This window comes from Centroberyx affinis, unplaced genomic scaffold (genome assembly GCF_046629955.1).
Source record: "Centroberyx affinis isolate AG114_WGS23_722 - 3 ecotype Tasmania unplaced genomic scaffold, CSIRO-AGI_Caff_v1 ptg000378l_1, whole genome shotgun sequence".
Classification (NCBI taxonomy): Eukaryota; Metazoa; Chordata; class Actinopteri; order Beryciformes; family Berycidae; genus Centroberyx; species Centroberyx affinis.
Window position 1 is genome coordinate 168,880 of NW_027279047.1, and position 23,378 is coordinate 192,257.

The 23,378-nt window shown below is 43.0% G+C and overlaps 2 protein-coding genes across 3 annotated transcripts in view; one reads left to right on the plus strand and one right to left on the minus strand.

The window, feature by feature from the left end:
- slc4a5a (solute carrier family 4 member 5a) overlaps window positions 1-14,309 on the plus strand; it is a 28,210-nt gene extending 13,901 nt beyond the window's left edge. Inside the window, exons 12-24 of the mRNA XM_071515897.1 lie at window positions 1,044-1,218; window positions 3,070-3,203; window positions 4,041-4,312; window positions 5,339-5,400; window positions 5,817-6,008; window positions 7,536-7,649; window positions 7,764-7,925; window positions 8,683-8,861; window positions 9,076-9,148; window positions 9,582-9,650; window positions 10,137-10,310; window positions 10,987-11,200; window positions 14,128-14,309. Of these exons, the coding sequence (XP_071371998.1) occupies window positions 1,044-1,218; window positions 3,070-3,203; window positions 4,041-4,312; window positions 5,339-5,400; window positions 5,817-6,008; window positions 7,536-7,649; window positions 7,764-7,925; window positions 8,683-8,861; window positions 9,076-9,148; window positions 9,582-9,650; window positions 10,137-10,310; window positions 10,987-11,200; window positions 14,128-14,309 (2,002 nt within the window). The remainder of the gene's footprint in view (window positions 1-1,043; window positions 1,219-3,069; window positions 3,204-4,040; window positions 4,313-5,338; window positions 5,401-5,816; window positions 6,009-7,535; window positions 7,650-7,763; window positions 7,926-8,682; window positions 8,862-9,075; window positions 9,149-9,581; window positions 9,651-10,136; window positions 10,311-10,986; window positions 11,201-14,127) is intronic.
- Window positions 14,310-15,189: 880 nt separating this feature from the next.
- Window positions 15,190-18,099, minus strand: ogfod2 (2-oxoglutarate and iron-dependent oxygenase domain containing 2). Of its 2 annotated transcripts, none has more exons than XM_071515904.1 (7): window positions 17,965-18,099; window positions 17,786-17,842; window positions 17,234-17,344; window positions 17,041-17,140; window positions 16,824-16,948; window positions 16,444-16,701; window positions 15,190-16,347 (listed from the first exon to the last, which is right to left on the minus strand). In XM_071515904.1, exons 1-7 carry the CDS (start codon window positions 18,097-18,099, stop codon window positions 16,087-16,089), a joined length of 1,047 nt encoding a protein of 348 aa, XP_071372005.1. In that variant the 3' UTR covers window positions 15,190-16,086. The 2 variants fall into 2 exon arrangements, with proteins under 2 accessions (XP_071372005.1, XP_071372004.1); XM_071515903.1 differs by having other exon boundaries at window positions 16,824-16,982; window positions 17,018-17,140.
- Between the last annotated feature and the right edge of the window lie 5,279 nt (window positions 18,100-23,378).

Here is a 23,378-nt window from a genome sequence, read left to right on the forward strand (position 1 = left end):
TCGGGCAGTTTCCCCCCCCGTTGAGCAGTTTAGCTCAAGATGGTGAAAACGAATCTGCGGTCACATTGGCAGTCTTCTCTAACACCTTCATCTGCGTGTGATGGGGAACGCCTAACACAATGCAGCCGAGAAAACACGACCAAATGTTCTTCTCATTTTGACGCATTGCAGGAAAGCAAAGTCTAAAGAGATATTTCAAATATTATTTTACCCCGGTCTGATAGGCCAGTGATTCTCAACCTTTTTCATATCAAGGACCCCTAATTTAGTCCACATCAGGGCCACAGACCCCCATTTGATGAGATTTTGTCTCTCTGACCCAAATCTGAGCACATATGAGTTTGTCTAGAATTCTATGACTATCTGTATTGTAGGCAGAGAGATAACTAGAGAAACTATGACCAAAACAGTCATTCTCCTACATTCTCTAATTGTGTTAACTTCTTGTAAATGAAACAGTGCTGAAGTTTAACGATTCATCCATTTGCTGGGGACCCCTGGTGGTCCCCGGACCCCAGGTTGAGAACCACTGTGATAGGCATTGACTTTGGGTGAGAGTTGGGTTAGTATGAGTTGAATTGTTGGAATGAATTCTAGAATTTAGGTCCGACTTTTGGAACATTTTTACATTTTGAATATTCTAAAGTCAAACCCACAAGGCTTCCTACAATATGCAGCTTTTCCCCTTGAGGCAGTGAAGTATATTGAAAGTCTCAGTTGGGCAAGATCCCGTCCCACTTGTCACTCATCTTGATGAACTGTCTGTATACAAACCAGGTGTCTGTATACAAACCGAGAGTGATGATGCATCCTGTGTCCTTTCACAATCAAACCACGTCGGCTGTCTCTTTTAAAACGTCTAGAAACAGCTGCAGCATGGTAATTCAGAGTGTGACTCTATCAGAATTAAACGCGACAGATGTGGCGTTGACTTCTGATACCACTTTAAATCATAATTCAGCGGTCCCATCCTGTCATGGGGAATGGCAGCGTGAGAGGCATCATAACCACTGTCTGTCTGTGTGTGTGTGTGTGTGTGACAGCTTCTGCGGCGGTCTGTTCCTGGACATCAAGCGGAAGCTGCCGTGGGTGCCCAGCGATTTCTACGAGGGCTTCCACATCCAGTCCATTTCCGCCGTGCTGTTCATCTACCTGGGCTGCATCACCAACGCCATCACCTTCGGCGGGCTGCTGGGAGACGCCACCGACAACTACCAGGTAACATGGAGAGCCACACTTAGTCCGTTCAGGTACCGGCACTGCACTTAATTCTAGGTTTATTTACTGGAAATGCACTCTTACCAAAAACGGGTTCTATATGTTGTGGTTTCAGAACGAGTCATTCCTATGTTCCCAGGGCCCTATGTTCCCGGGGTCCTATGTTCCCAGGGTCCTATGTTCCACAGATTTATATGGCACATAATGGGACCATGACAACGCGTCCTATGTTCCCAGGGTCCTATGTTCCACAGATTTATATGGCACATAATGGGAACATGACAAAGGGTCCTATGTTCCCCAGATTTATATGGCACATAATGGGACCATGACAACGCGTCCTATGTTCCCAGGGTCCTATGTTCCACAGATTTATATGGCACATAATGGGAACATGACAAAGGGTCCTATGTTCCCAGGGTCCTATGTTCCCCAGTTCTACATATGTGCTCTCCCAGGGTCCTATGTGCCCAGGGTCCTATGTTCCCAAGGTTCTCTGTTCCCAAGGTCCTGTGTTCCCAAGGTCCTATGTTCCCAAGGTCCTATGTTCCCAGGATCCTATGTTCCCAAGGTTCTATGTTACCAGGGTCCTATGTTCCCAAGGTCCTATGTTCCCAGGGTCCTATGTTCCCCAGCTCTATATAGCACATAATGGGAACCTGAAAAAGATGTTCCCCAGCTCTGTATTCGCTTAAATATGGTTAGTTAGGGTTAGGTTGGTTGTGTGTATATGTTTACCCAGAGCTCTGACCAACTGTTTCAAAGAACAGAAGGGCTTTTATCAGAGCTATCTAGGTTAGGCACAGGCACTTCTGCTCCTTCTGACTTTGGAGTAGAAAGTAGTATTACCCCAGTATGGGGTGAGGAGAACTTAGCGGGAAGAACCCCCTGGACTGGGTTAGGGTTAGGGTTAAACATAGGACCCTGGGAACATAGGACCCTTTGTCGTGTTCCCATTATGTGCCATATAAATCTGGGGAACATAGGACCCTGGGAACATGGATACGCTCCCGTTTCAGAAGATGGTTCTCTAGGCTTGTACCATAGCAGAACCTTTTATGGTGCTGTAAAGAACCTTTTTAGAAAGTGTTTATTTGATATTCTCTAAGGGTTCTTCATAGGACATTTACGGTGCTGTAAAGAACCCTATAAAAATCCCAAAGGAACTTTTAAAGAACAGCACTGGGCTCTTTATTCTGATTTACCAGGTTGTTTTTTTTTCACAAATCTTCTTTGATTCATTGCGGTTTTATATCGATCCACTTCTCTCCTTGACCAAGGTGTACACACATGCAGCTGTGCACACACACACACACACACACACACACACACACACACGCACGCAGGAATCATTTCAGATAAGTGTTTTGGCCAGCGCTGATTCACAACATGCTGTCAAGTTGATATACAGCATCTAGTCCCTTTGTCTAATGCGCTCACACACCGCTCTGACTGCCTGCTCTTCACTTTTGATTTCCTATAACCCCCCCCCACACACACACACACACACACAAACACCCCTCCTCCCCCGTCTTGTTTTCCCATTCTCTCTGTTTTTTGTTTTTTTTCATATATATTATTTCACCAACGCTGTCCCTTATCTTCTGTCCCTAATTCTCCATCTCAAACTTCAATTTCCCATCTACCATCTCCCCATCTACTCTCCATCTCTTCTGCCCCCCCCCCCCCCTCCGCCCCCCTCAACCCCCCATCCTCCCTTCCTCTCTCTGTGTATATCTTTCCCTCTCCCTCTCTGCTGTTCCCCCTCTCTACTTTGTCGGCTTCTCTTTGCGTCCCTCTCTGTATTTCCCTATTCTATCTTTTTCTACATCCCCCCCACCCTTCCCACAGGGTGTAATGGAGAGTTTCCTGGGCACGGCCCTGGCGGGGACGGTGTTCTGCCTCTTCAGCGGCCAGCCCCTCATCATCCTCAGCTCCACGGGGCCCATCCTCATCTTCGAGAAGCTGCTCTTTGAATTCAGCAAGTGAGCTTCCCTCTCAGAGACGTACACACACACACATTATACAGAGCAGGGAATACTGTGGAGGACTCCGCACGCTCTTTTTAATATCAATTAGAGGATATTCAGCAGTGTCATTATGGAGAGAAAAAAAAACAGTTGAATCCTTTGCTCTGCAGTGTCTGACCCCTGTTCATGATTCAGTTTTTTGCAATCTACTCAATCTAATCTGAATGATTTAATTTCAAAACGCTGCCAAAAAGTCAACGCACGCAAGTTTCTCTAGTTGTTATTTTCTTGAGGCCTGAAATGAAAATCCATTCAATTAAAGTCTATATTTTTTCTTTTTGGAATAATACGTTTACAGAAATTAATAGCCTTTTGATTTTACCTGGATTTTGCTTGTTTATCCAAACGAAAGTGGGAAAAAAGTCTGATTTAATAGGTTTTCATCTCAGGCCTCAAGGCAATAAATACTAGAAACTTTGAAAAGTGTGCATGTGTAGACTTTTGATATCCGCTGTATATGTATTTTTGGGGGGATGAAATCACATCCTGTAATATAGATGATAACTATGACTTGATTAATATTCAATAGTGAGTTTTATCTTCCTATATAGAGTGTCATATAGAGTATCATATGACCATTCCAGTTTCATAACCATAAGAACACGAAGTTAGAGCTTATTAGTGCGTTATAAAAAACTATTCACCTCATCCATATATTACATTTTCAGACGCAGATACTGAATACGTTCGATGTGTTAGTTTTATACATGAGCTCCCTCCAGCAATGCATTGACCGTGCTTCTCTACTGCTTGACCCCCCCCCCCGCCCCCTTCCCCCCCTCTTCCCCCAAGGAGCAACAGCATCGACTACATGGAGCTGCGCCTGTGGATCGGCATGCACTCCTGCCTGCAGTGCTTCATCCTGGTGGCCACCGACGCCAGCTACATCATCAAGTACATGACGCGCTTCACCGAGGAGGGCTTCTCCAGCCTCATCTCCTTCATCTTCATCTCCGACGCCATCAAGAAGATGGTGGGCTCCTTCAAGTACTACCCCATCAACACCGACTTCAAGCCCGACTACGTCACCGCCTACAAGTGCGAGTGCCTGGCCCCGGACCCGAGTGAGTTCACCCCTTGGCTGAGGGGAGATACGAAGGGGGGGGGCGGGGGGGGGTTAACCGCAAGGAGGCTGCAAGTGGCTGTTAGAGGGTTCACTGGGGTGACGGGTAAACCCACTTTAACTCAGTTTTACCCACCTTTTTATTTGCATATAAAGTCCTGTATTGCAGTGGTTCTCAACGTGGGGTCCGGGGACCACCAGGGGTCCTTGAGGGGGTTCCAGGGTGTTAAACTTCAGCATTATTTCATTTACAAGAAGTTAACGATTACAAAATGTATAAGAATGACTATTTTGGTCATAGCTTCACTGTTATCTCTCTAGCTACAATACAGATAGTCATGGAATTCTGGACAAAATCAGATCTGACAATAAAAAATATTCTCAGATTTGGGTCCGAGAGACCGAATCTCATCAAATGGGGGTCCTACTGTGGCTCGAATGTGGACTAAACTAGGGGTCCTTGATATGAAAAAGGTTGAGAATCGCTGCTTTAAAGCTGCACTAGGCAAGATTTTTTTATGTAGAAACACACCGACTTGTTGTGATTCGGGCTGGTTGGTAAACATGAGCGTGCCGTGTCCAGTTCACTGACTCTTCACATCACAGGATTTCTGGGCCTTGAAATATTGACTACCTCTCGCTGCCATTTGGGAACCCAAAAAAGTTGCCTAGCGCAGCTTTAAGGGAAAACACCATAAATGAACACATTCCTGAAAGTATAATTGATCTTTGACGATGTTCACTCATGGTTTGCGTGACATGACTCCAGGCATTGAGTTCTGTAACTGATCTGTCTCTTGTTTTGCTTTTCACCGCGCACAAACGATTCGGCCGCTGTCTCTTGCGAGTGAGTACTCCTTCCGCTTGTATGCATGGGCCTCCAATGCAAGTCAGCTGCTGAAGTGAAGTTTCATTCTGTTTTTGCATCTCTCTTTGTTTCTCTCTCTCTCTCTCTCTCTCTCTCTCTCCCTTCATTTTCTCTCTCATTACCTCCCTGCCTCCGTCTGCTCTCTCCATTCACGAACAGTGGCTTCAATGATCTTCAATGGTTTAGTTCCGATGCCAGATAACAGCTCTAGTGTCTCTGGGGTAAGTGCTTGTTTTCATTCGTTTCCCGTTGTTTTCGCAGCTCTTTTTTTGGGGCGTTCCTTGTTAATGTTTCAGAATTAACGCGCGTGACAGATTTTGCCGGGTTTGTTTTCTGAAGCCGAAACGACAACAGCGACAGCATCTTGAGGGAAGCGGTTTGTTTACGGCTCACCCAGGCGGGCGCCAAAGCCCCGAGTCTGACAAACACTTTCCCCCCCTTCTCCCTCCTTTGTATCTCTCTCTCTCTCTCTCTCTCTCTCGCTCTCCTTCGCGATTTACAACCTCGCCAATTTTCTCTCCTCTTTCTTCTACATCTCTTTTTTTTAAAACCGCTTCGATCTTCTCCGTCTCCCCCACCCCACCCCACCGCCTCACCACCCCCCACCCCCCACCCCACCCCTCCCCTCCCCTCCCAGTTGAATGTGACAGCTCTGGACTGGAGCCAGCTGGGTAAGAAGGAGTGCCTGAAGTACGGAGGCTCCCTGGTGGGAAACTCCTGCAAGTACGTGCCCGACCTGGCCCTCATGTCCTTCATCCTCTTCTTCGGCACCTACTCCATGACCGTGTCCCTCAAGAAGTTCAAGTTCAGCCGCTACTTCCCCACCAAGGTGATGAGACCATCTATCTATCTGTCCGTCTGTCTGTCTATCTATCTATCTATCTATCTATCTGTCTGTCTGTCTGTCTGTCTGTCTGTCTATCTGTCTGTCTGTCTGTCTGTCTGTCTGTCTGTCTGTCTGTCTGTCTGTCTATCTATCTATCTATCTATCTATCTATCTATCTATCTATCTATCTATCTATCTACCTACCTGTCTGTCTGTCTGTCTATCTATCTATCTATCTATCTATGTCTGTCTGTTTGTTTGTCTGTCTGTCTATCTATCTGTGTCTGTCTATCTATCTATCTATCTATCTATCTATCTATCTATCTATCTATCTATCTATCTATCTATCTATCTATCTACAGTATCTATCTGTCTATCTATCTATCTATCTACAGTATCTATCTATCTATCTATCTATCTACAGTATCTATCTGTCTATCTATCTATCTATCTATCTATCTATCTATCTATCTATCTATCTATCTATCTATACAGTATCTATCTATCTATCTATCTATCTACAGTATCTATCTATCTATCTATCTATCTATCTATCTATCTATCTATCTATGTCTGTCTATCTGTGTCTGTCTATCTATCTATCTATCTATCTATCTATCTACAGTATCTATCTGTCTATCTATCTATCTATCTATCTATCTATCTATCTATCTATCTATCTATCTATCTATCTATCTATCTATCTATCTACAGTATCTATCTATCTATCTACAGTATCTATCTATCTACAGTATCTATCTATCTGTCTGTCTGTCTGTCTGTCTGTCTGTCTGTCTGTCTACCTATCTATCTATCTATCTATCTATCTATCTATCTATCTATCTATCTACCAGTCTGTCTGTCTGTCTGTCTACCTACCTACCTATCTATCTATCTATCTATCCGTCTGTCTGTCTGTCTGTCTGTCTGTCTGTCTATCTATCTGTCTGTCTGTCTGTCTGTCTGTCTGTCTGTCTGTCTGTCTGTCTATCTATCTGTCTGTCTGTCTGTCTGTCTGTCTGTCTGTCTATCTATCTGTCTATCTATCTATCTATCTATCTGTCTGTCTCTGTCTGTGTGTGTCGCTCTCTGCTTGGGTGATTCTCAAGTTTATTCGTATTTTTATGGCAAATAACTAAATAATAGAAGAAAGAGAGAAGGTATGAAGATGAAATACCTATTACAGTAAAACAACAATCCAAACAGCGATTGCAGTGCTGTAAATTTGTCAGCTAGATGGCTTTTGAAAACTCACTCTTTACAGTTATCACCAACTCATTAGCAGTTGTAAGTGGTGGAAGCTACATGCCTGTGCTGTTTCTGGTGTCTGACATGCTGTCTGAAGTGCAAAGTCCAATAGAGCAATAAGCCCATCCACAGCCTCTCCGAAACAAAAGGATTATCTCCGACTTCCATTAAAGCTGAGCGCAGCTTCATTTTGTCAACGCGCTTCAGTGCCACTGGACCGTGTCTAGGAATACTTATGCTCCTCTGCCTCGTCGTCTCTCCCCCCCCCCCCCCCACACACAGCTGAGGAAGCTCATCAGCGACTTCTCCATCTTCATGTCCATCATGACGTTCGTGGGGCTGGACATGCTGATGGGCCTCAAAACCCCCAAGCTGATCGTCCCCACGGAGTTTAAGGTACAGGAATTCACTCTCAGACACTTCAAGTAATGATTTTCCTCTCCCTTAAGTTTTTATATGCCACTTTTATATCGCCCCCTCTCGTCTCTCCCCCCCCCCCCCCCCACCCAGCCGACTCGGCCGGACCGCGGCTGGCTGGTGATGCCGTTCGGGAAGAACCCGTGGTGGGTGTATGTGGCCAGCTTCGTCCCCGCCCTCCTCGTCACCATACTCATCTTCATGGACCAGCAGATCAGCGCCGTCATCGTCAACCGCAAGGAGAACAAACTCAAGGTATAGGCCCGTCTGTCGCTGGGTCAGAGCGATATACACATGACTGATATTGGTCTTTTTATTAAAAATTTGATATCAGCCGGTCAGTGTCGTCCACCTCTGATATGATGGATATGATGCAGTTTGTTTGATTACATATTTATTGCAGACTTGATCAATACTACACTGGTTGTCTATGGGAAGCCCTTAACCTGATGCTAATGAAACCATTTTGATCAGATTTAACACAAGCATGAATGTTTTATTCTTATTCTTATGGGTTTCATTGGAGAGTTTTGGTGTCCCATGATGGTCTAAATGTTGTTTCAGAGGCTTTTCCACCCTGACAAGAATAAAACCTGGGGGAAACACAAAATACTTGTATTTTTTTGGTCATTTTTTGGCAATTAAATGGTCAAATTTGAAGATATTGAACATGAAATATAACAAAAACAAATATCAGTATCTGTATCAGCCTTCAAAAGCATATTTTGATCAAACCCTAGTTAAAAACATCATATTTTGTGAATTATAAGGTTCTCAGATATTGAGCATCTTATTGAGCAAAAATCTATCCTTGTAAATATTTAACCCCAAAAGGCTCTTTTTTAAAAATAGATAACACCGCTCAAGCATAAATTAACATTGAAAGATCACAAATATGTGGATTAATTTTGATTCAAAAAAGTCAGATAAACCCAAGCTGACGGAATGTCAGTGTCAGTATTAACTCTCTCTCTCTCTCTCTCTCTCTCTCTCTCTGGCGTCCCGGGGGCAGAAAGGCTGCGGCTACCACCTGGACCTGTTCTGGGTGGGCGTCCTCATGGCCGCCTGCTCCTTCATGGGCCTGCCCTGGTACGTGGCCGCCACCGTCATCTCCATCGCCCACATCGACTCCCTGAAGATGGAGAGCGAGTCGAGCGCGCCCGGCGAGCAGCCGCAGTTCCTCGGGGTCAGGTCAGACACTTCCCCCCCCGAAAAGCATTTCCCTAGATAGGAAAAATAAACCCTTCAGGTCAATATCACGGTGCGGGAGGTATGTTCCGACTCATCCTCGTCCTCATCCTCATCCCTTTGTAAGTTTGAAACAGAGGAGAAAAAAAAAAGAGCTTGTGGAAATTGACTCGACCGACTCTTACGTGCTTCTTCCTCCTTGATATCCAATATACAGAGAGCAGAGACTGACGGGCATTCTGGTGTTTGTTCTCACCGGAGTCTCCATCTTCCTCGCTCCAGTACTTCAGGTAGGAGGTTATATGTTGCGGGTGAGTCCGAGGGATTTGTTTTGATTTGTTACACGTATTGTGGCTTTGACCCCTGCGCTCTTCTCCTATTGCTTGTGATCAGGGGGGGCGTAGTGGAGGGCGAACCCATCTAAACTCAGGTTACTCACCTTTCTAAGCCGACATGAATCTCTATGACATGAATTCATGGTATACATCAGAGTGATGTATGTTGTATGAGGAAAAGGGGAAAAAAAAGCCTGAATTTATGTATGATCTTTGTTCATATATTGGTGGTTGTTTGCCTTATAATGACCATAGCTTACCCACTACATCACTGCTTATAATGTTACCGATCTAGGAATTGAAACCTATTGCCTCCCCGCTAAATGCCTAACCTAAGAGTGTAAAACGACTCCCAACGTGGTTTTCTGTCCCTCTCCTCTTGCCGTAGTTCATCCCCATGCCGGTGCTGTACGGCGTCTTCCTCTACATGGGCGTGGCTTCCCTCAGCGGCATCCAGGTGCGGTGTTTTGCCAGCAGCCGGTGATACTTTTTGAATAATAAACCGAGTTATTTTGGCCCGGAACGCCGGTCCCGGTGCAGGAAAGTGCTTTCATTTAAAGAGGCCGAGCAAAATAAAGCAGGCAGGGACTATTCAGTATAAAGCCTCCAAATTTGGTAAAGGTGCAGATTATGTGAAATGGAAAAAAAACTGGAGGATATTTAAGCTACACCTGCATGTGTGTCTGTGTATGTGTGTGTGTGTGTGTGTGTGTGTGTGTGTGTGTGTGTGTGTTCCAATGACCAGATGACTCATCGTAATGGACAACATCCAGAGTACCAATTTTGCCCATGTATTTAGATGAGGTGAAAAGCTTAAAGGGCTGTGAGTGAGTGAGTGAGTGTGTGTGCCAGACCAGGTGCTATTCAACAGCTTTCCTCCAGACTCCCCCCCCCCCCCCCCCCCCCCCCCCCACATAATGCCTTAATATTCCTCCTCCTCCAGTTCTGGGACCGGATCAAGCTGTACATGATGCCGTCCAAGCACCAGCCCGACTTCTCCTTCCTCCGCCACGTGCCCCTGAGGCGGGTCCACCTCTTCACGCTGGTCCAGATCACCTGCCTGGCCGTGCTCTGGATCCTCAAGTCCACCTTCCTGGCCATCATCTTCCCCGTCATGGTACGAAAAGCGCGGTGGACTCCTCTCGTTCGGGAGGGATTTGGAGTCGAGTTTTCTAAAACGTCCCCTCGCACCTTCCTGACGTTAACGCCAGCTATTTTGCTGTCTTCTCCGAGGTCTACTTTTGTTGTTGCCCTGAAGCGTATCCATGCATAACTGAGGGATCCTTTTGTTGTTGTGTTTTGGGTGGTGGATGCGAGGCAAAGCTGTTAATGAATCCCCTGTACACCGGGTTTTAACATCAGATTGTAATTGGATAGAGCAAAAATGCATCAAATCCCGGTGTAAGTTCACCCAAGGTGCATGGAAGATCCTCAGAGATTAATGTGGCCAAAATGTTAACATAATGCACCTCCAATCCGCATAAAAACACTACAGAAAGGTCCAAAAATGGATTGTCAGGATACTTGTGGATGGAGGACAACAAGGTTGTTTAATGTCAGTGTTAAAGGATGTAAACGATAGCAGAGGAAGTGATCTGGGAAATTGAAATGATATCACTGTGTGTGTACCAGAGATGCATGTTAATGCCACCGGTAAATGTCACTCAGCTAAATCGCATCTAGACACAATCCAGACAGGAGATGTTAATGTCAGGCGGAAGAAAAAAAAAAAAAAAAAAAAAAAAGGAGGCTTTGTGTGGCAATGTGTCTCTGTGTGGGAAAAACCCCCTCAGATCCTGGGTCTGATGGGCGTCCGCAAGATGCTGGACATGGTCTTCTCCCAGCACGACCTGGCCTGGCTGGACGACCTGCTGCCCGAGAAGGAGAAGAAGAAGAAGATGGAGGACGACAAGAAGAAGGGCAAGGACAAGAAGAAGGCCAAGCCGGACGACAGCGAGGACGAGGTGAGGAGGCGCGAGCCGCTGCTGCCCCCCGCAGGAGGCCTGGGTCATGACATGAGTTTCTGATCTCTTCTCACCTGTGTGTGTGTGTGTGTGTGTGTGTGTGTGTGTGTGTGTGTGTGTGTGTGTGTGTGTGTGCACGCAGGACAAGTACCACCCTTACTCCAACTGTTCGCCCAGCTCCGAGTCGGACGTGGATCGCAGGTACTGTGTCCTCAAACTGCACATCCCCTACAAAGACCTGGTCTACCCCGATGTCGCCCAGTCCCAGTGGGCGGCCCACTGCCAGCCCACTGCCACACACATCCCATAATGTACAGTGGCACTTTAACACACGGGCATAGGCATCAACATACTGTCATCTGTGTGAAACTTATAGTCATAACATCAGTAAAAAGCCATAATTTGAGGTTTTTCTACTGATTTGAAGTCACTTGAAATACCTGAAATGTAAATCGAAACTGAAGAGATTGTCAAAAAGCCTCAAATATTTGAATAAATTATGATAATATGATAAATGATAATTATGTCTCCTGTAGGCCTATTTCAAATAATATGTACTGGGAACATACTGTAGCTTGCAGTTCAAACATCCAAATTAATTCATTATTTTATTAAACGCCCAATATAATAATAATAATAATAATAGAAAGTCCAGGTACAGTTCATTCATTCCTCCCTTCCTTCGTTCATTCATTCATTCATTCATTTCCAGATTAAATCAAGCTCATACACATAGCCCACTTTCATGGGTGGACACACACACACACACACACTGAGCCAAATTATTCATAACTACATGTACAATTTCCCACACACAGCCACAGACTCCCCTCACTGTCCCGGCTGGGCTGAAGTGTCATTACTGTGTCCCGATATTTCACCCTATAGTCTCCTCTCCATGCACTTTAAGGCAATGCAGATAATTGTAATTGTCCTGTATAATCCTCGCTGCCACTCTTCCCGTGTCATGTGTTCAATGTCTCTTTCTACACATAACTCAGCGTATTGCGAGTCCTTTATTGATGTGTTTTGGTATGAATATGTTCTGAGAGGCGGCGGCGGCTTGAGTTAGAAGGTGAAAGGTCGCGTGCTGTGATGAATTCAAACGAGTCTGACGCATTCTGTGTGGTGCGCTCCGTGCCTCAGAGCCACTGAATAGGGTCCTTTGTTTAGATACAAATGTGTGGAATTGAAATAGATGAATAAAAATGAATGTCTGGTATGTTAATTATTTGAAGTCTGTTTTGTTTTCTGGTAGATAAAGGGATTTATTCTACGCTAGTTCATATACTGCTGTATATAGTCTGCAACATGCATCAGTGTTTTGGTTGTTTCTTTTTCCTCTGTGTGCTAAATCGGCTTAGCAGTCAGTCTGATTGCCATATCTGCATGTGAAATGTAGCTCTCTCTCTCTCTCTCTCTCTCTCTCTCTCTCTCTGCTGCACTCCCCCCGGAGCGAAAGCAATTTAAATGGAAATATTTGCGTTGAAAGTTCAGTCGATGACGTTATATCCGGTGCCCTTTGCTCCTAATATGCACAGCACATTTCCCTAAGTGTTTATCAGTGTTTTGCCTCTGTGTCTTTTTTTTTTTTTTTCTTCTTCTTCTTCTTTGTGGGAGATCCGAGGTTTCAGAGTCGCCCGTCGTGTCTGCATTGCTTTGAAAGAGGCGTGGTTTGGAATTGACACGATCTGATTTGACGAGTTATGAGTTTGTTTTTGTCGGTTGTTGTTGATTTGAATCCAAAAAAAAGTGTGTTATTTTCACTTACTGAATGCTTTATGCCTGGCTGTAATTCACACGCCTTAAAAGGTGTGTGCAGGACAAAAACAAAGTCCCAACATTGATCACAAAGCAGACAGGTCAGGGGCATTGATTCACTAAACCATCAGCTATAGCAAAGCCCCTACATCTGATATCATTCACCACCAAAACTTCCAAAACTGCTTGTATCAGCTACATTGCTGGAGACACAGTGGAGCAATGACTGATGACTGACAAGATATTAATATCTGGTCAGGGTGATCAATTATTAGACATATCATCTTAGAGGGAGCATTGGTCTTGAATCCTCTCTGATATGATTTTCTTTCAATATGGCTTCCAAAATAGATTTCTGGGTCCAGTTTTTCCAAACTTTTAATCTGGTCAGATCGTAATTATACAGATATTCTAATCACCTTTTTTGAATGATCTTGCTTATTTTGAGTCAGTTTTTAAAAAAAAAAAGATCAGAACAGATCATTCTGGTTCATCGTGACGTCAAGATTACAGAATTCACTTTGTCAGTCTTTAAGTAGACCTCACATAATGTTGTTCGGCCAAAAAGACACGAGTGAGCTAGATGAAATAGTGTAAAAGACAGCTTGTATGTTACTTTTGCACAAGTGTATAAGAACACAAAGACAAAATTTGGATGACAAATTCAAACAAATTCAATAGAAAACTTCCCATTTCTCATTTCAACTCTTTTCATTCATCAGTTCAAGGACCCTATCTCAGTTTTGACAAATGTTCAGATTTAATCCAATCCAACCACTGAAAGTTTTGAGAAACTGGTCCCTGGTGATTTCCCCCTGATCTTTGCTCTCCATTATAACGCTAAAAAAAACCCACAAGATCAAATTTGGACTCATGGTATGTGACCTTTGCCTGACCTCTCCCCTCACTCTCTCACACTTTACCCTTCTGCTGCTCTATACCACAACTCACCGGCTCCCCAGCTCCCAGCCCTAAGATTACCTTCCGCTCCCATTCGCGGAGCATGGTGACCCGAGAGCCTGCGGGTTTTTCAATCCGAGCAAACACCGCAGCTGCTGCTCCCACCAGAGAGCGGGGGAACTAATCAGAGGGTATCATCTGCTGTGTTTGGCTGGAATGAAAACCTGCCCCCCCCACCCCACCCCCCCTCTAGTCTCCTCAGTGTATTCGGCTGTGGGGCGCGTGTGTGTGTGTGTGTATAACCCGGAGCTTGCCGTTCCCCCAGCATCACCCTGCACCTGAAGATCTCCTGCCCGTCGTCTCCGGCCGTGCCCATGGGCCGCGGGATGGCCTGCCCCGTGCCGCAGGTCAAGATCGAGATGGAGTCGGACTACGACTCGGACACCGACCGCCACCGGCAGCGGGACATGAGCAGCGAGACCACGTTGTGAAGCGGGAAAGGCACGAGAGCGGGGGGACGGGCAAAGGGACGGCGAGGCGTGGGCCCGCGGGGGGGGGGACAAAGCCTGATCCACTGACTCTTAATACGCTGACAGAGACGGGACAAGGTGGCATGGACTGACAGACACCTTCCACAGGCTGGGAATTAGAAGTACTTCAAGTGAAGGCGCTCTAATGTGTGTGAAAGAGTCAAAATGTCAACAACATCTGCCTTAAAACCGGTGCATTTTGGCTACTTCTTTGAATATATGGAATACTGAATATATTGTATGATGTAATGGAACTGGCCATAAGCAGGAGAGGAAAATATTTATCTGTATGTGCTGTATATGAGAATATATTTTATGTGAAGATATTTATATTTATACATAGTAGCTATATATTGATATTATTGTATTCTATTATTGTAATTAGTCCTAATCCTAACTGAACTTGAAAGCAGTGCGATCTCAAAACTCATTTTACATGAATTTCAGTTTGAGGCAGAAAATGCAAAAACAAAACACCAAAAGTTTGGCATTGAGACTTCAGAAATGTCAAACCATGACCACTGTACAAACAAAGCCATTGCCTTTTTATTATGTTAGCCTTTCGTGTTATTCGCCATATTTCTGTGTTATGGTGTGTGTGTGAGAATGTGCTGTGGACTAGTTCTCCTTTTCCCTCTTACCTCCAGTGTTAACTCTCCATACTGCCGCTCTGACCCGGAACAAAAAGAAACAACCAAAAGTCCTGATGTTCTGATGTTGCTGAAAAGGAGTTGTGATTCAAAGTGTAGCGTACAGGTTTATGTATGTTACAGCACTGCAAAATGATGCACATGACTTGACAATGAAGAAATGCACACAAAGGATATTCTTGTATTGACAGATATAGTTTATGTAATTAAAAATAATCCAATGAGTACATTATTTTGTGTTGGTGACAGTGTTGTTCATGAGAGAATGGTATTAACTGTAATGTCTGACTTGACCATAACAAAGGCTGCATACTGATGATCACAAGTGTATTCACGTCCATTATTCATATTACGGAAAGCTTTTTTGCGAGCACACATTAACACAATTTGTCAACAGAAAACACACCAAATTACAGCTGGCCTTTTGAAAACATTGCAGTTTATGACAAGTACAAGCACATTATACTGGAGGAGGGGTAGTTTAACATTGTAATATGGGCTTTTGGACAGATACTGATAGATACTGTCAAGGCAACACAGCATAAATAAATGTTGGAAAAGATTGCGTACTGGATGTTTTTTTTTAATGTCATTTCCTGGCTTTTCAAATACGATACACGCATTCCCTCTATAAATCATCTTTGGCACAAAGTACAAACATCTATAAACACTAGGGTTCAACCAATGTGGGTTTTTGAAGGCTGATACAGACGCTGATATATTTGTTTTGAAGCTGCTGATGGCCAATTCTTTGTCTTGATATTAAATATCTTTACATTTGACCATTTTCATGCCAAAAAATAGTAAAAGTATTCAGTGTTTCCCCCAGAATTGTAGTCTTGTCAGGGTGGAAACAGCTTCTAGACCATCATGGGACACTAAAACGCTCCATTGAACCCCAGGAGAATAATGATACCACCATGATAATGATGATTAGTTATGTATACCTGTGTGAAATCAGATCAAAATGTCTCATTAGAATCAATTCAGGTGAAAGGCTCCCCATAGACAACCAGTGTAGCTGTTGATTCATTCTATAATAAATATGAAATCAAACTAACCCTAATAAAGACACATGACTCTGAGTGTTACGTTAAGACACAGGAAGCATCCGTCCCCGAGTGGCTGGTGAATCCGTCGGCGAAGCCCTCCCCCTCCGCCAGCGCGGGCCCCCTGTTGCACATGGGGCAGAGCCGGTTGCGTTCCTGCGAGGCCCTCATCCAGACGATGAGGTTCCAGCGCTGGCCCGAGGAGATGGGCAGGGCCCCGTGCATCTGCTGGCCCCGGTGGAGGAGGCCCTCCGTCACCCTGTGCTCCACCTCCGAGCACTCGGTCTCGCTCAGAGGCACCTGCAGGGGGGGGGGGGGCAGCGAGACCACCTTGGTAATGGTTTAGCACTCTGTATTATAGTATTATAGTATTGTAATAATACAGTCGTGGGTCACCTGTCTCATGTCACCAAAATAAAGGTTGCCCTCGGTGAAGTCCTTGCCCAGCGACACGTTCAGGGTGACCTCGGCGTTGTCGTAGTGGTAGCTGAGGTCCAGGTCTTCGTGCATGTCGTATTTAACCACAAAGGCCTTGTGGCTGTCCAGACGGCGCCCCCCGCAGTCCGGGTAGAGCAGGGAGGTGACGGGAAGGAGGTACCGCTCACGGAGAGGCGTGACGAAGCCCTCGTCAAAGCCCAGTTCGTTCAGGAGGATCTGGGCGGAGAGAAAATGAGAATATCATGACCTACCTAGGAGTGGAGGCTTATCCTGTGAGCTGGCCCAGACAGAGTGACTAACTAGGACTAACTCGGAGGTTTAGAAAGGGGAAACATTACCCCATAGTGGTTCATGGTGTTGGGTCTTCCCTTGGGGGCCGCGGACTGCTCAAAGTGCTGCAGCTCCTCTATCAGCTCCTCACAGAAGCGTTTCTCGAACACGGTGAAGCGAAACACCCTCGGAGCTACGGCAGAACGGTGACATAAATTTCGCGATGTCTGTCAGCTCATTATGGGTCCATTTTGATGTCAACGAAAAACTTCATTTCCAGCTCACCCGCCTCTGCCTGCAGCAAACCGGCGAGGCCTTCTTCACTGGCGTCACCGCTCCGGCAATACTCAACAATCCGCTTGAACTCCGGGGCCAGGTAGGACTCCTGAGGAAAGGCGCTGTTCAGACATTTCTCAGCAAGGTTTGGCTATGATGCGTTATTAGAGGCGTTATTACCGATGGCTGATACAGTCAGTACCTGTAGATGGTAGACATGAGGATGGAGGGGCCGGTAAATGTCCCTTATAGCAGCAGCTCTCTCAGCAGACTTCACACGGAGACTCCTACGCCTTTCCACTTCCTGGGAAATCTACAGAGAGCGTTCATGTAGTTAGTTAACAATGTGGTGGGGAGGCAGTGGAGGGTAAACCCACCTAAAGCTATGATACACTTTGATTGATTACATATTTATTGTAAACTTGATCAATAGTACACTGGTTGTCAATTGGAAGCCCTTAACCAGAATTGATTCTAATGTAACATTATGTTAGATTATATGAATATGTATGAATGTATGTATGTTTTGAATGTATGAATGGATATATTACTATATTTATGATTAGTATCAGTCTTTCAGTGGAGAGTTTTAGTGTCCCATGATGGTCTAATTGCTGTTTCAGAGGCTTTTCTACCCTGACTGCAATACAATTGCATGAAAATTGCAAGCTTTTAGGCTGACATAACATCATTTTGAGCTAAATTCATAGTTTATGTCACAGTAACACGCACGCGCGCGCACACAAACACTTACCTTGTTGAGGACATCCTCAAATTGTGGGTCCGTTACACAGCCAAGCCTTCTAAGCACCTGCAATGCAACATATAAAGTACACAAATGGCTGCGGTTACTCGAATATCAGTGTGCCACCAGGAAGCAAACATTAACCAAAAATCTAATAGGTTGTCACGAAAAAGATGCTTTTTACGTACTGCTTGATAATCCAGTCTGAACTGCTGCTCCGATACAAAGCGAACATGGAGCTTGTAGTCCTCCAGGAAAATATTGTCAGTGGTGAAACAGTTACAAAAGTAAAATTTAGGCGGTCTGTCCTCCTCGTTTTTCATAACTACCCGCAAGAAAGTACAGGATTTAATGAGTTACGCATAAAAGCATAATCATGCTTTGACTGGTTACTGACAAGCTAACAGGCTGCATCAAGCCAGACAGAGTTAGTCAGAGTAGTACCGGAAGTTAGGCGATTTTGCCTTCAAAATAAAATTGTACAATTTTTCACTAAAAAAAATAGTGTTTTAGTAGTTTATTACCTTTCTGTCCTTTTGATAGGCAACAACGTTTTGTCAGTTGAAAAATTAAGAAGTCAGCACTCTTAAGTTTGATAAACATATAAATTAAGTTGTGATATCTATCTGTTTTCAGATCAGGATTATCTCTAAAATTAGGCACTTTCTTTCCCCCTCCGACCTTGAAAGACACTGAGAGAGACTGTTGACCAAAGTTAGAAAAAGAAACCACATCACTCCAATCCTACAATGGCTCCCTGTACACTTCAGGATTAACTTCAAAATACCTCTGCTTGTGTTTAAAGCTCTGCATGGTCTCAGCCCTGCCTACATCTCAGAACTCCTCACCCCCTACAGGACTGACAGGTCCCTTAGGTCCTCACATCAAGTTCTGTTGACTACATGGTCCCGTCTGAAAAGGGCTGGGCCCGGGCCTTATTGCAGCTCCCGCACTGTGGATTTGTCTGCCTGGGACTATTAGTTCATCCCAATCTGTCAGTGTTTTTAAGACCCGTCTTAAAACCTATTTTTATCCCCTTGCTTTTTGTCACATTTTGTTTTTATGCCTGTATGCCTTTTAGTGATTATGTGTGTCTGTACACACACACACACAAAAGAGTTTGCTCCTTTTTATCCGTTCCTCTGTATTATTGTTGTGTTTTTGTGTGTTTTTGCATTTCTGTATATCTGTAAAACTCAATAGTACATTCTACTGTTTAATGCACTTTGGTACAAACATGAATTTGTTTTCAAAGCGCTAGCCTATATAAAAAAATAAACTTAAACTTAATAAGTCAGTACTACAACCCTTTTTAAATTGTATTTTAAGTTTACATACAACAGAAAGTTAACATTCCATCCACTTTTTCAAACAGTAGTTTTAAATGGCCTTAAGCAGTGGTATTTCAGTTAAGTGATTTTACATTGATGTGAAATAGCCTATGATCTTTTTTTTTTTTCAACTAACTTGTTAACAAAACCTACTTCTCTTGAGGCTGGTAGTACTAGCTTGTAAAGCTAGACTTTCAAAGTTGCTTCAACAACGCTGACATTTTAGGCAAAAGAATAACAAAATGGTATGAAAATACAGTTGTTGTGCTATCTCTAAGGGTTAATATGTTTAATCCATGTTTAAGAAAAAATGTTGAATTTTTTAAGATAGTGGACATCCTTTCAAATTGTCTGGTAGCCTATAGCATAGTTTAGTGATTGTCTCCTATGTTGTGTGAGCTTTTGAAAATAAATATTAAGTAGCCTAAATAGCAATTACATGTTCAATTTACTATACTACTATACAGTCTTCCATAATTACTATACAGTCTTCCATAATTATATACTTTATTAATTATACTCAAAACAGCTGAAATACACGTTCACCATTAAGGATTTTATTTTGAAAGTTAAATCCGGAACTTGTCATTTTTATTTTGGCTACCTTGACCTCCTTGGGACGTTGTTGTGGTCCAGGCGTTGCTTATGTCCGATGGGAAACATCTACCGTCGTAATTATACCCTTTTATAATTTATATGAGTAATAATATAAAATGTCGCTTTTCCTAGGCTACGTATTCTTACGATATTTTTTTTTTTTTAAATGTATCAGTAATATGTCATCAAGAAAAGAAATAAAAAAGAACTAAATTCAGAGGAGATCAAATTAAGGTCGAGGCTTAAAGTTCTAGATATTTACTGTTCCTTGAATAATTGTTGATTAAAGCCCCTGCTGGCCATAGTTTGGACTTGGAGCAAGATATCAGTTTCACAGTCTGCGTGGGAGAAGCACACGGTCTGCGTGCGCATCAAGTCTGAGAGGGACGAACAACCAGAGGGCAGAAGAAAATGTGACGACACGTCAGTAGAGGGTAAATGTGTCTAAAATCCTATTTATTATGATTGAATAGGTGTAAATAGACAGTTGCTTAAAAAGTTCTTATTGGCCCTAATCAATCTGTTCCGCGCGCGCGCACACACACACACACACACATTGCGCACAAATGCAACGTCTGTTAGCAGCTCTTCCTTTAAGAGTTTCAACTTAAAAGAGAAATCAAATATTAGCATATCATTCACTTATAATATAGGTGAAATATAGGAAAACAGCTGGATGCCCTGTAGCCTCACCATGTCCCGCGAGCCATTCTGCCCAACACACACTAATGCAAAGACACTTTGAGACTTTTGTCATTTTGTGACTTGGTTTATTTGACTCACAAGTCAAAATAACGTTTCTTCTGAGTGCCCAGTAACACATTTCCTACGACCTGTTGACAATCTGTCCAGCAGTCCTAGAACAAGCAGAACCAGCACTGAATTGTTTTCCTTTCTTTAATTGCCAGTCGGCTCATTAAACTATGAGGGAAGACGCAGCCTCACGTGCAATGAATCGATGAGTTGTATTTCTTATAAAAGATACAATTTATTATGTCTACAGATCATATTCACAAAGCTTATAACCATTCCTCCACTTTGTGAAGAAGTAGCCGAGGCCTCCTAGAGAAAGTCTGTTTTTTTTTAAAACTTTTTAAAACTGAGTATGGAGCGAACTGAGTGTGTGTTACACTTCTAACAGCTGTTTAGTTATAGAAGAGACGTTTTATGTTGCATTAATAAAACGTTACAGTTATGTTGGTTTGGTGAAAATAAAAATAAGATGGATTAATTAGCAATTCGTTCTTAAGCGATTACATTAATCATGTAGCCTGTAGCCTGATTAGATTAGTAAATTAATTGAGTAAGATGCGCTAGACCGACTATGTTGATCGAGTCACTGTCGCTTTTTCAATGCATCTTCATGTTTATTCCATTAATATCTGGTAATAAGTCCAGGTGGGAATGACAAGTAGGCTACATTCATTTTTGGCAATAAATAGGATTCTTTTTCCATTTGAAGTTGATCCGCCATTACCTACTTCCTATTACATGTTTAGAAGTAAATGTGGAACATCATCAAAGTTCTGGAAACCCTGGCAACCGTCCAGACGTCAGTCATTCTGCTCTGAGACACAGAAGCAAACCGACGGTAAATTCACAGCTCTTCGACTTTTTCGACGTTTCGACGATTTTGTTCGACGTTTCTCGACATTTTCCTCAACTTTACTCTATCAGTTGCTCTTCTAGACCTTTTCTCATGGAGCAGGTGAGGCAGAGAGACATTTTTAGGTCAATTTTGGGGGGGTTAAAAAATGTTTATTTTCAAATTGATATCGGCTGTTTGTTTTCAAACTGCTCCATAAGGTGTCAGGAAGCTGTGTGAAAATTCCTGCCGGTTATGTCACTAATGAGCAGCCTGCTGTGTTGTTCCCTGTGTGTTGTTGTCTGTGTTGTTAGTTTAATACATCCATGGTTGTTCCCAGACGAGCAGCAGCCGCCATGTTGTGCCCAGACACCTGCTGGACCACAACTACTGGAGGAGCCACAGCAAGCTGACCAGAGGGAGGCGCTGCCGAGCCAGGAAGGAGGTTCAACTCTTTTTACTGTCACACACAAAACATGAGACTGTAGATACTGTCATATACAAGACAATTGCACTGTCCTGTGTCATATTACATGACCTGATCTCTCTAAATGGATCTTTTACTATACACTTGTAATTGTCTTTACTTTATTTTGAGTTATTTTCATTTATTTAACTTTGTAAGTAGTCTGTCTGTATATACCTCCTGAATATGAAAAAGGGGTGTATTCTCAGTTGTACATCTTGTTAAGTCTGCTTTTAGTAGAGGAACTAAGGCCCCTAAAAGTTGAGATACCCCTACCCGAGGTAGAACAAAGCACAACCATGTTTTTTCATAACTTTAATATGTCTAGTTTTTGAAATGGATGGTTGTATAAAGATATTTTACTGCAAAATTAGTTTATTTGGTTGATGTTTGGATCCTCCCCAAAACCGAAAATAGTGAAAATTTAGGCTTCTCCAAAAGGGACAGAATCTGCTTTATCACATGTATCTCTGGAAATAATGATCAGAATGTCACCAAATTTGGACTGGATGTTCACAGACAGTTATTGCATACAATAAAGCAAAGATTTCATCAATACCTTAGTCCATCTTTGAAATGTATACACTTAAACACAAATGAATTATAGGCGGAAATTGAATAGGAAATTAAAAATCCAAAAGGTATGTATATATATGTCTGCCATTATTAAAATAAGGAGACCAATCACCAAAAAATTTCATTTATATGTACCAAAGACTGTTATCTTATCATAAAAGTAGGTTATTTGACTATTCACTTCACCCTCTGATGTCACCAGCCCCTAACAGGTAACTAGTGCAGCCAGCACTTTAAACAGACAAATACAATGGGGCCCTATTGGTGTAAATGTGTGTGTGAGAAGGACACAAACCATAGATTAAAGCCAAAAACTACATACATTACATTTAATGCAAACAGGTTCAAAAGACATTTCTTTATCATTTTAAATACACTCTTTCTATATATTTTAATGTTTTCTTTGAACAACAATGACAATATACTGCATGATGATAATATGAGCCAACAGGCTGCATGACACAATATTTTCCAAATGATTTAACTGAAAATTTTGACTGAATGAATTGGAAAAATCAAAGATGAATCATAGATTGGCATAATCAATTATATACAGTATAGATATACACTGGGGTCCTCCTAACAGATGCCCTAACAGAATTGTGGATGACGGCATAGTTGCACCCTAGAACTTAAAATGTTGGGTCACATTGTATATCTATACTGTATATAATTGATTATTCATTTAGGATCCAATTTATCATTCATCTTTGATTTTTCCAATTCATTCAGTCAAAATTTTCAGTTAAATCATTTGGAAAATATTGTGTCATGCAGCCTGTTGGCTCATATTATCATCATACAGTATATTGTGGTACAAATGCACAGAGAGAAAAGATATCAAGCAGATTTGGAAGTCTGGCTCCGCTCTCTGCCACGCTCTCTGCCACGCTAGATTCTGAGCATTTTTAAGTATTTTTAAGTTTTAAAGTGTGATCTGAGTTCGAGTTTTATGCTAGTTTAACCACGCTAGTTTCAGAGCGTCTTTTTAACGGTCAGCTGTTAACTGAGAGGAACATTGTGGAGAGAAACACATATCAGACATGG

Coding starts and splice junctions, on each gene's coding strand:
- ogfod2 (XM_071515903.1), bottom strand. CDS start 18,099: ATGAAAAACGAGGAGGACAGACCGCCTAAATTTTACTTTTGTAACTGT. Junction 17,843..17,964: donor TCAGACTGGATTATCAAGCA/GTACGTAAAAAG, acceptor GTTGCATTGCAG/GTGCTTAGAAGGCTTGGCTG. Junction 16,702..16,823: donor ACACCATGAACCACTATGGG/GTAATGTTTCCC, acceptor CTCTCCGCCCAG/ATCCTCCTGAACGAACTGGG.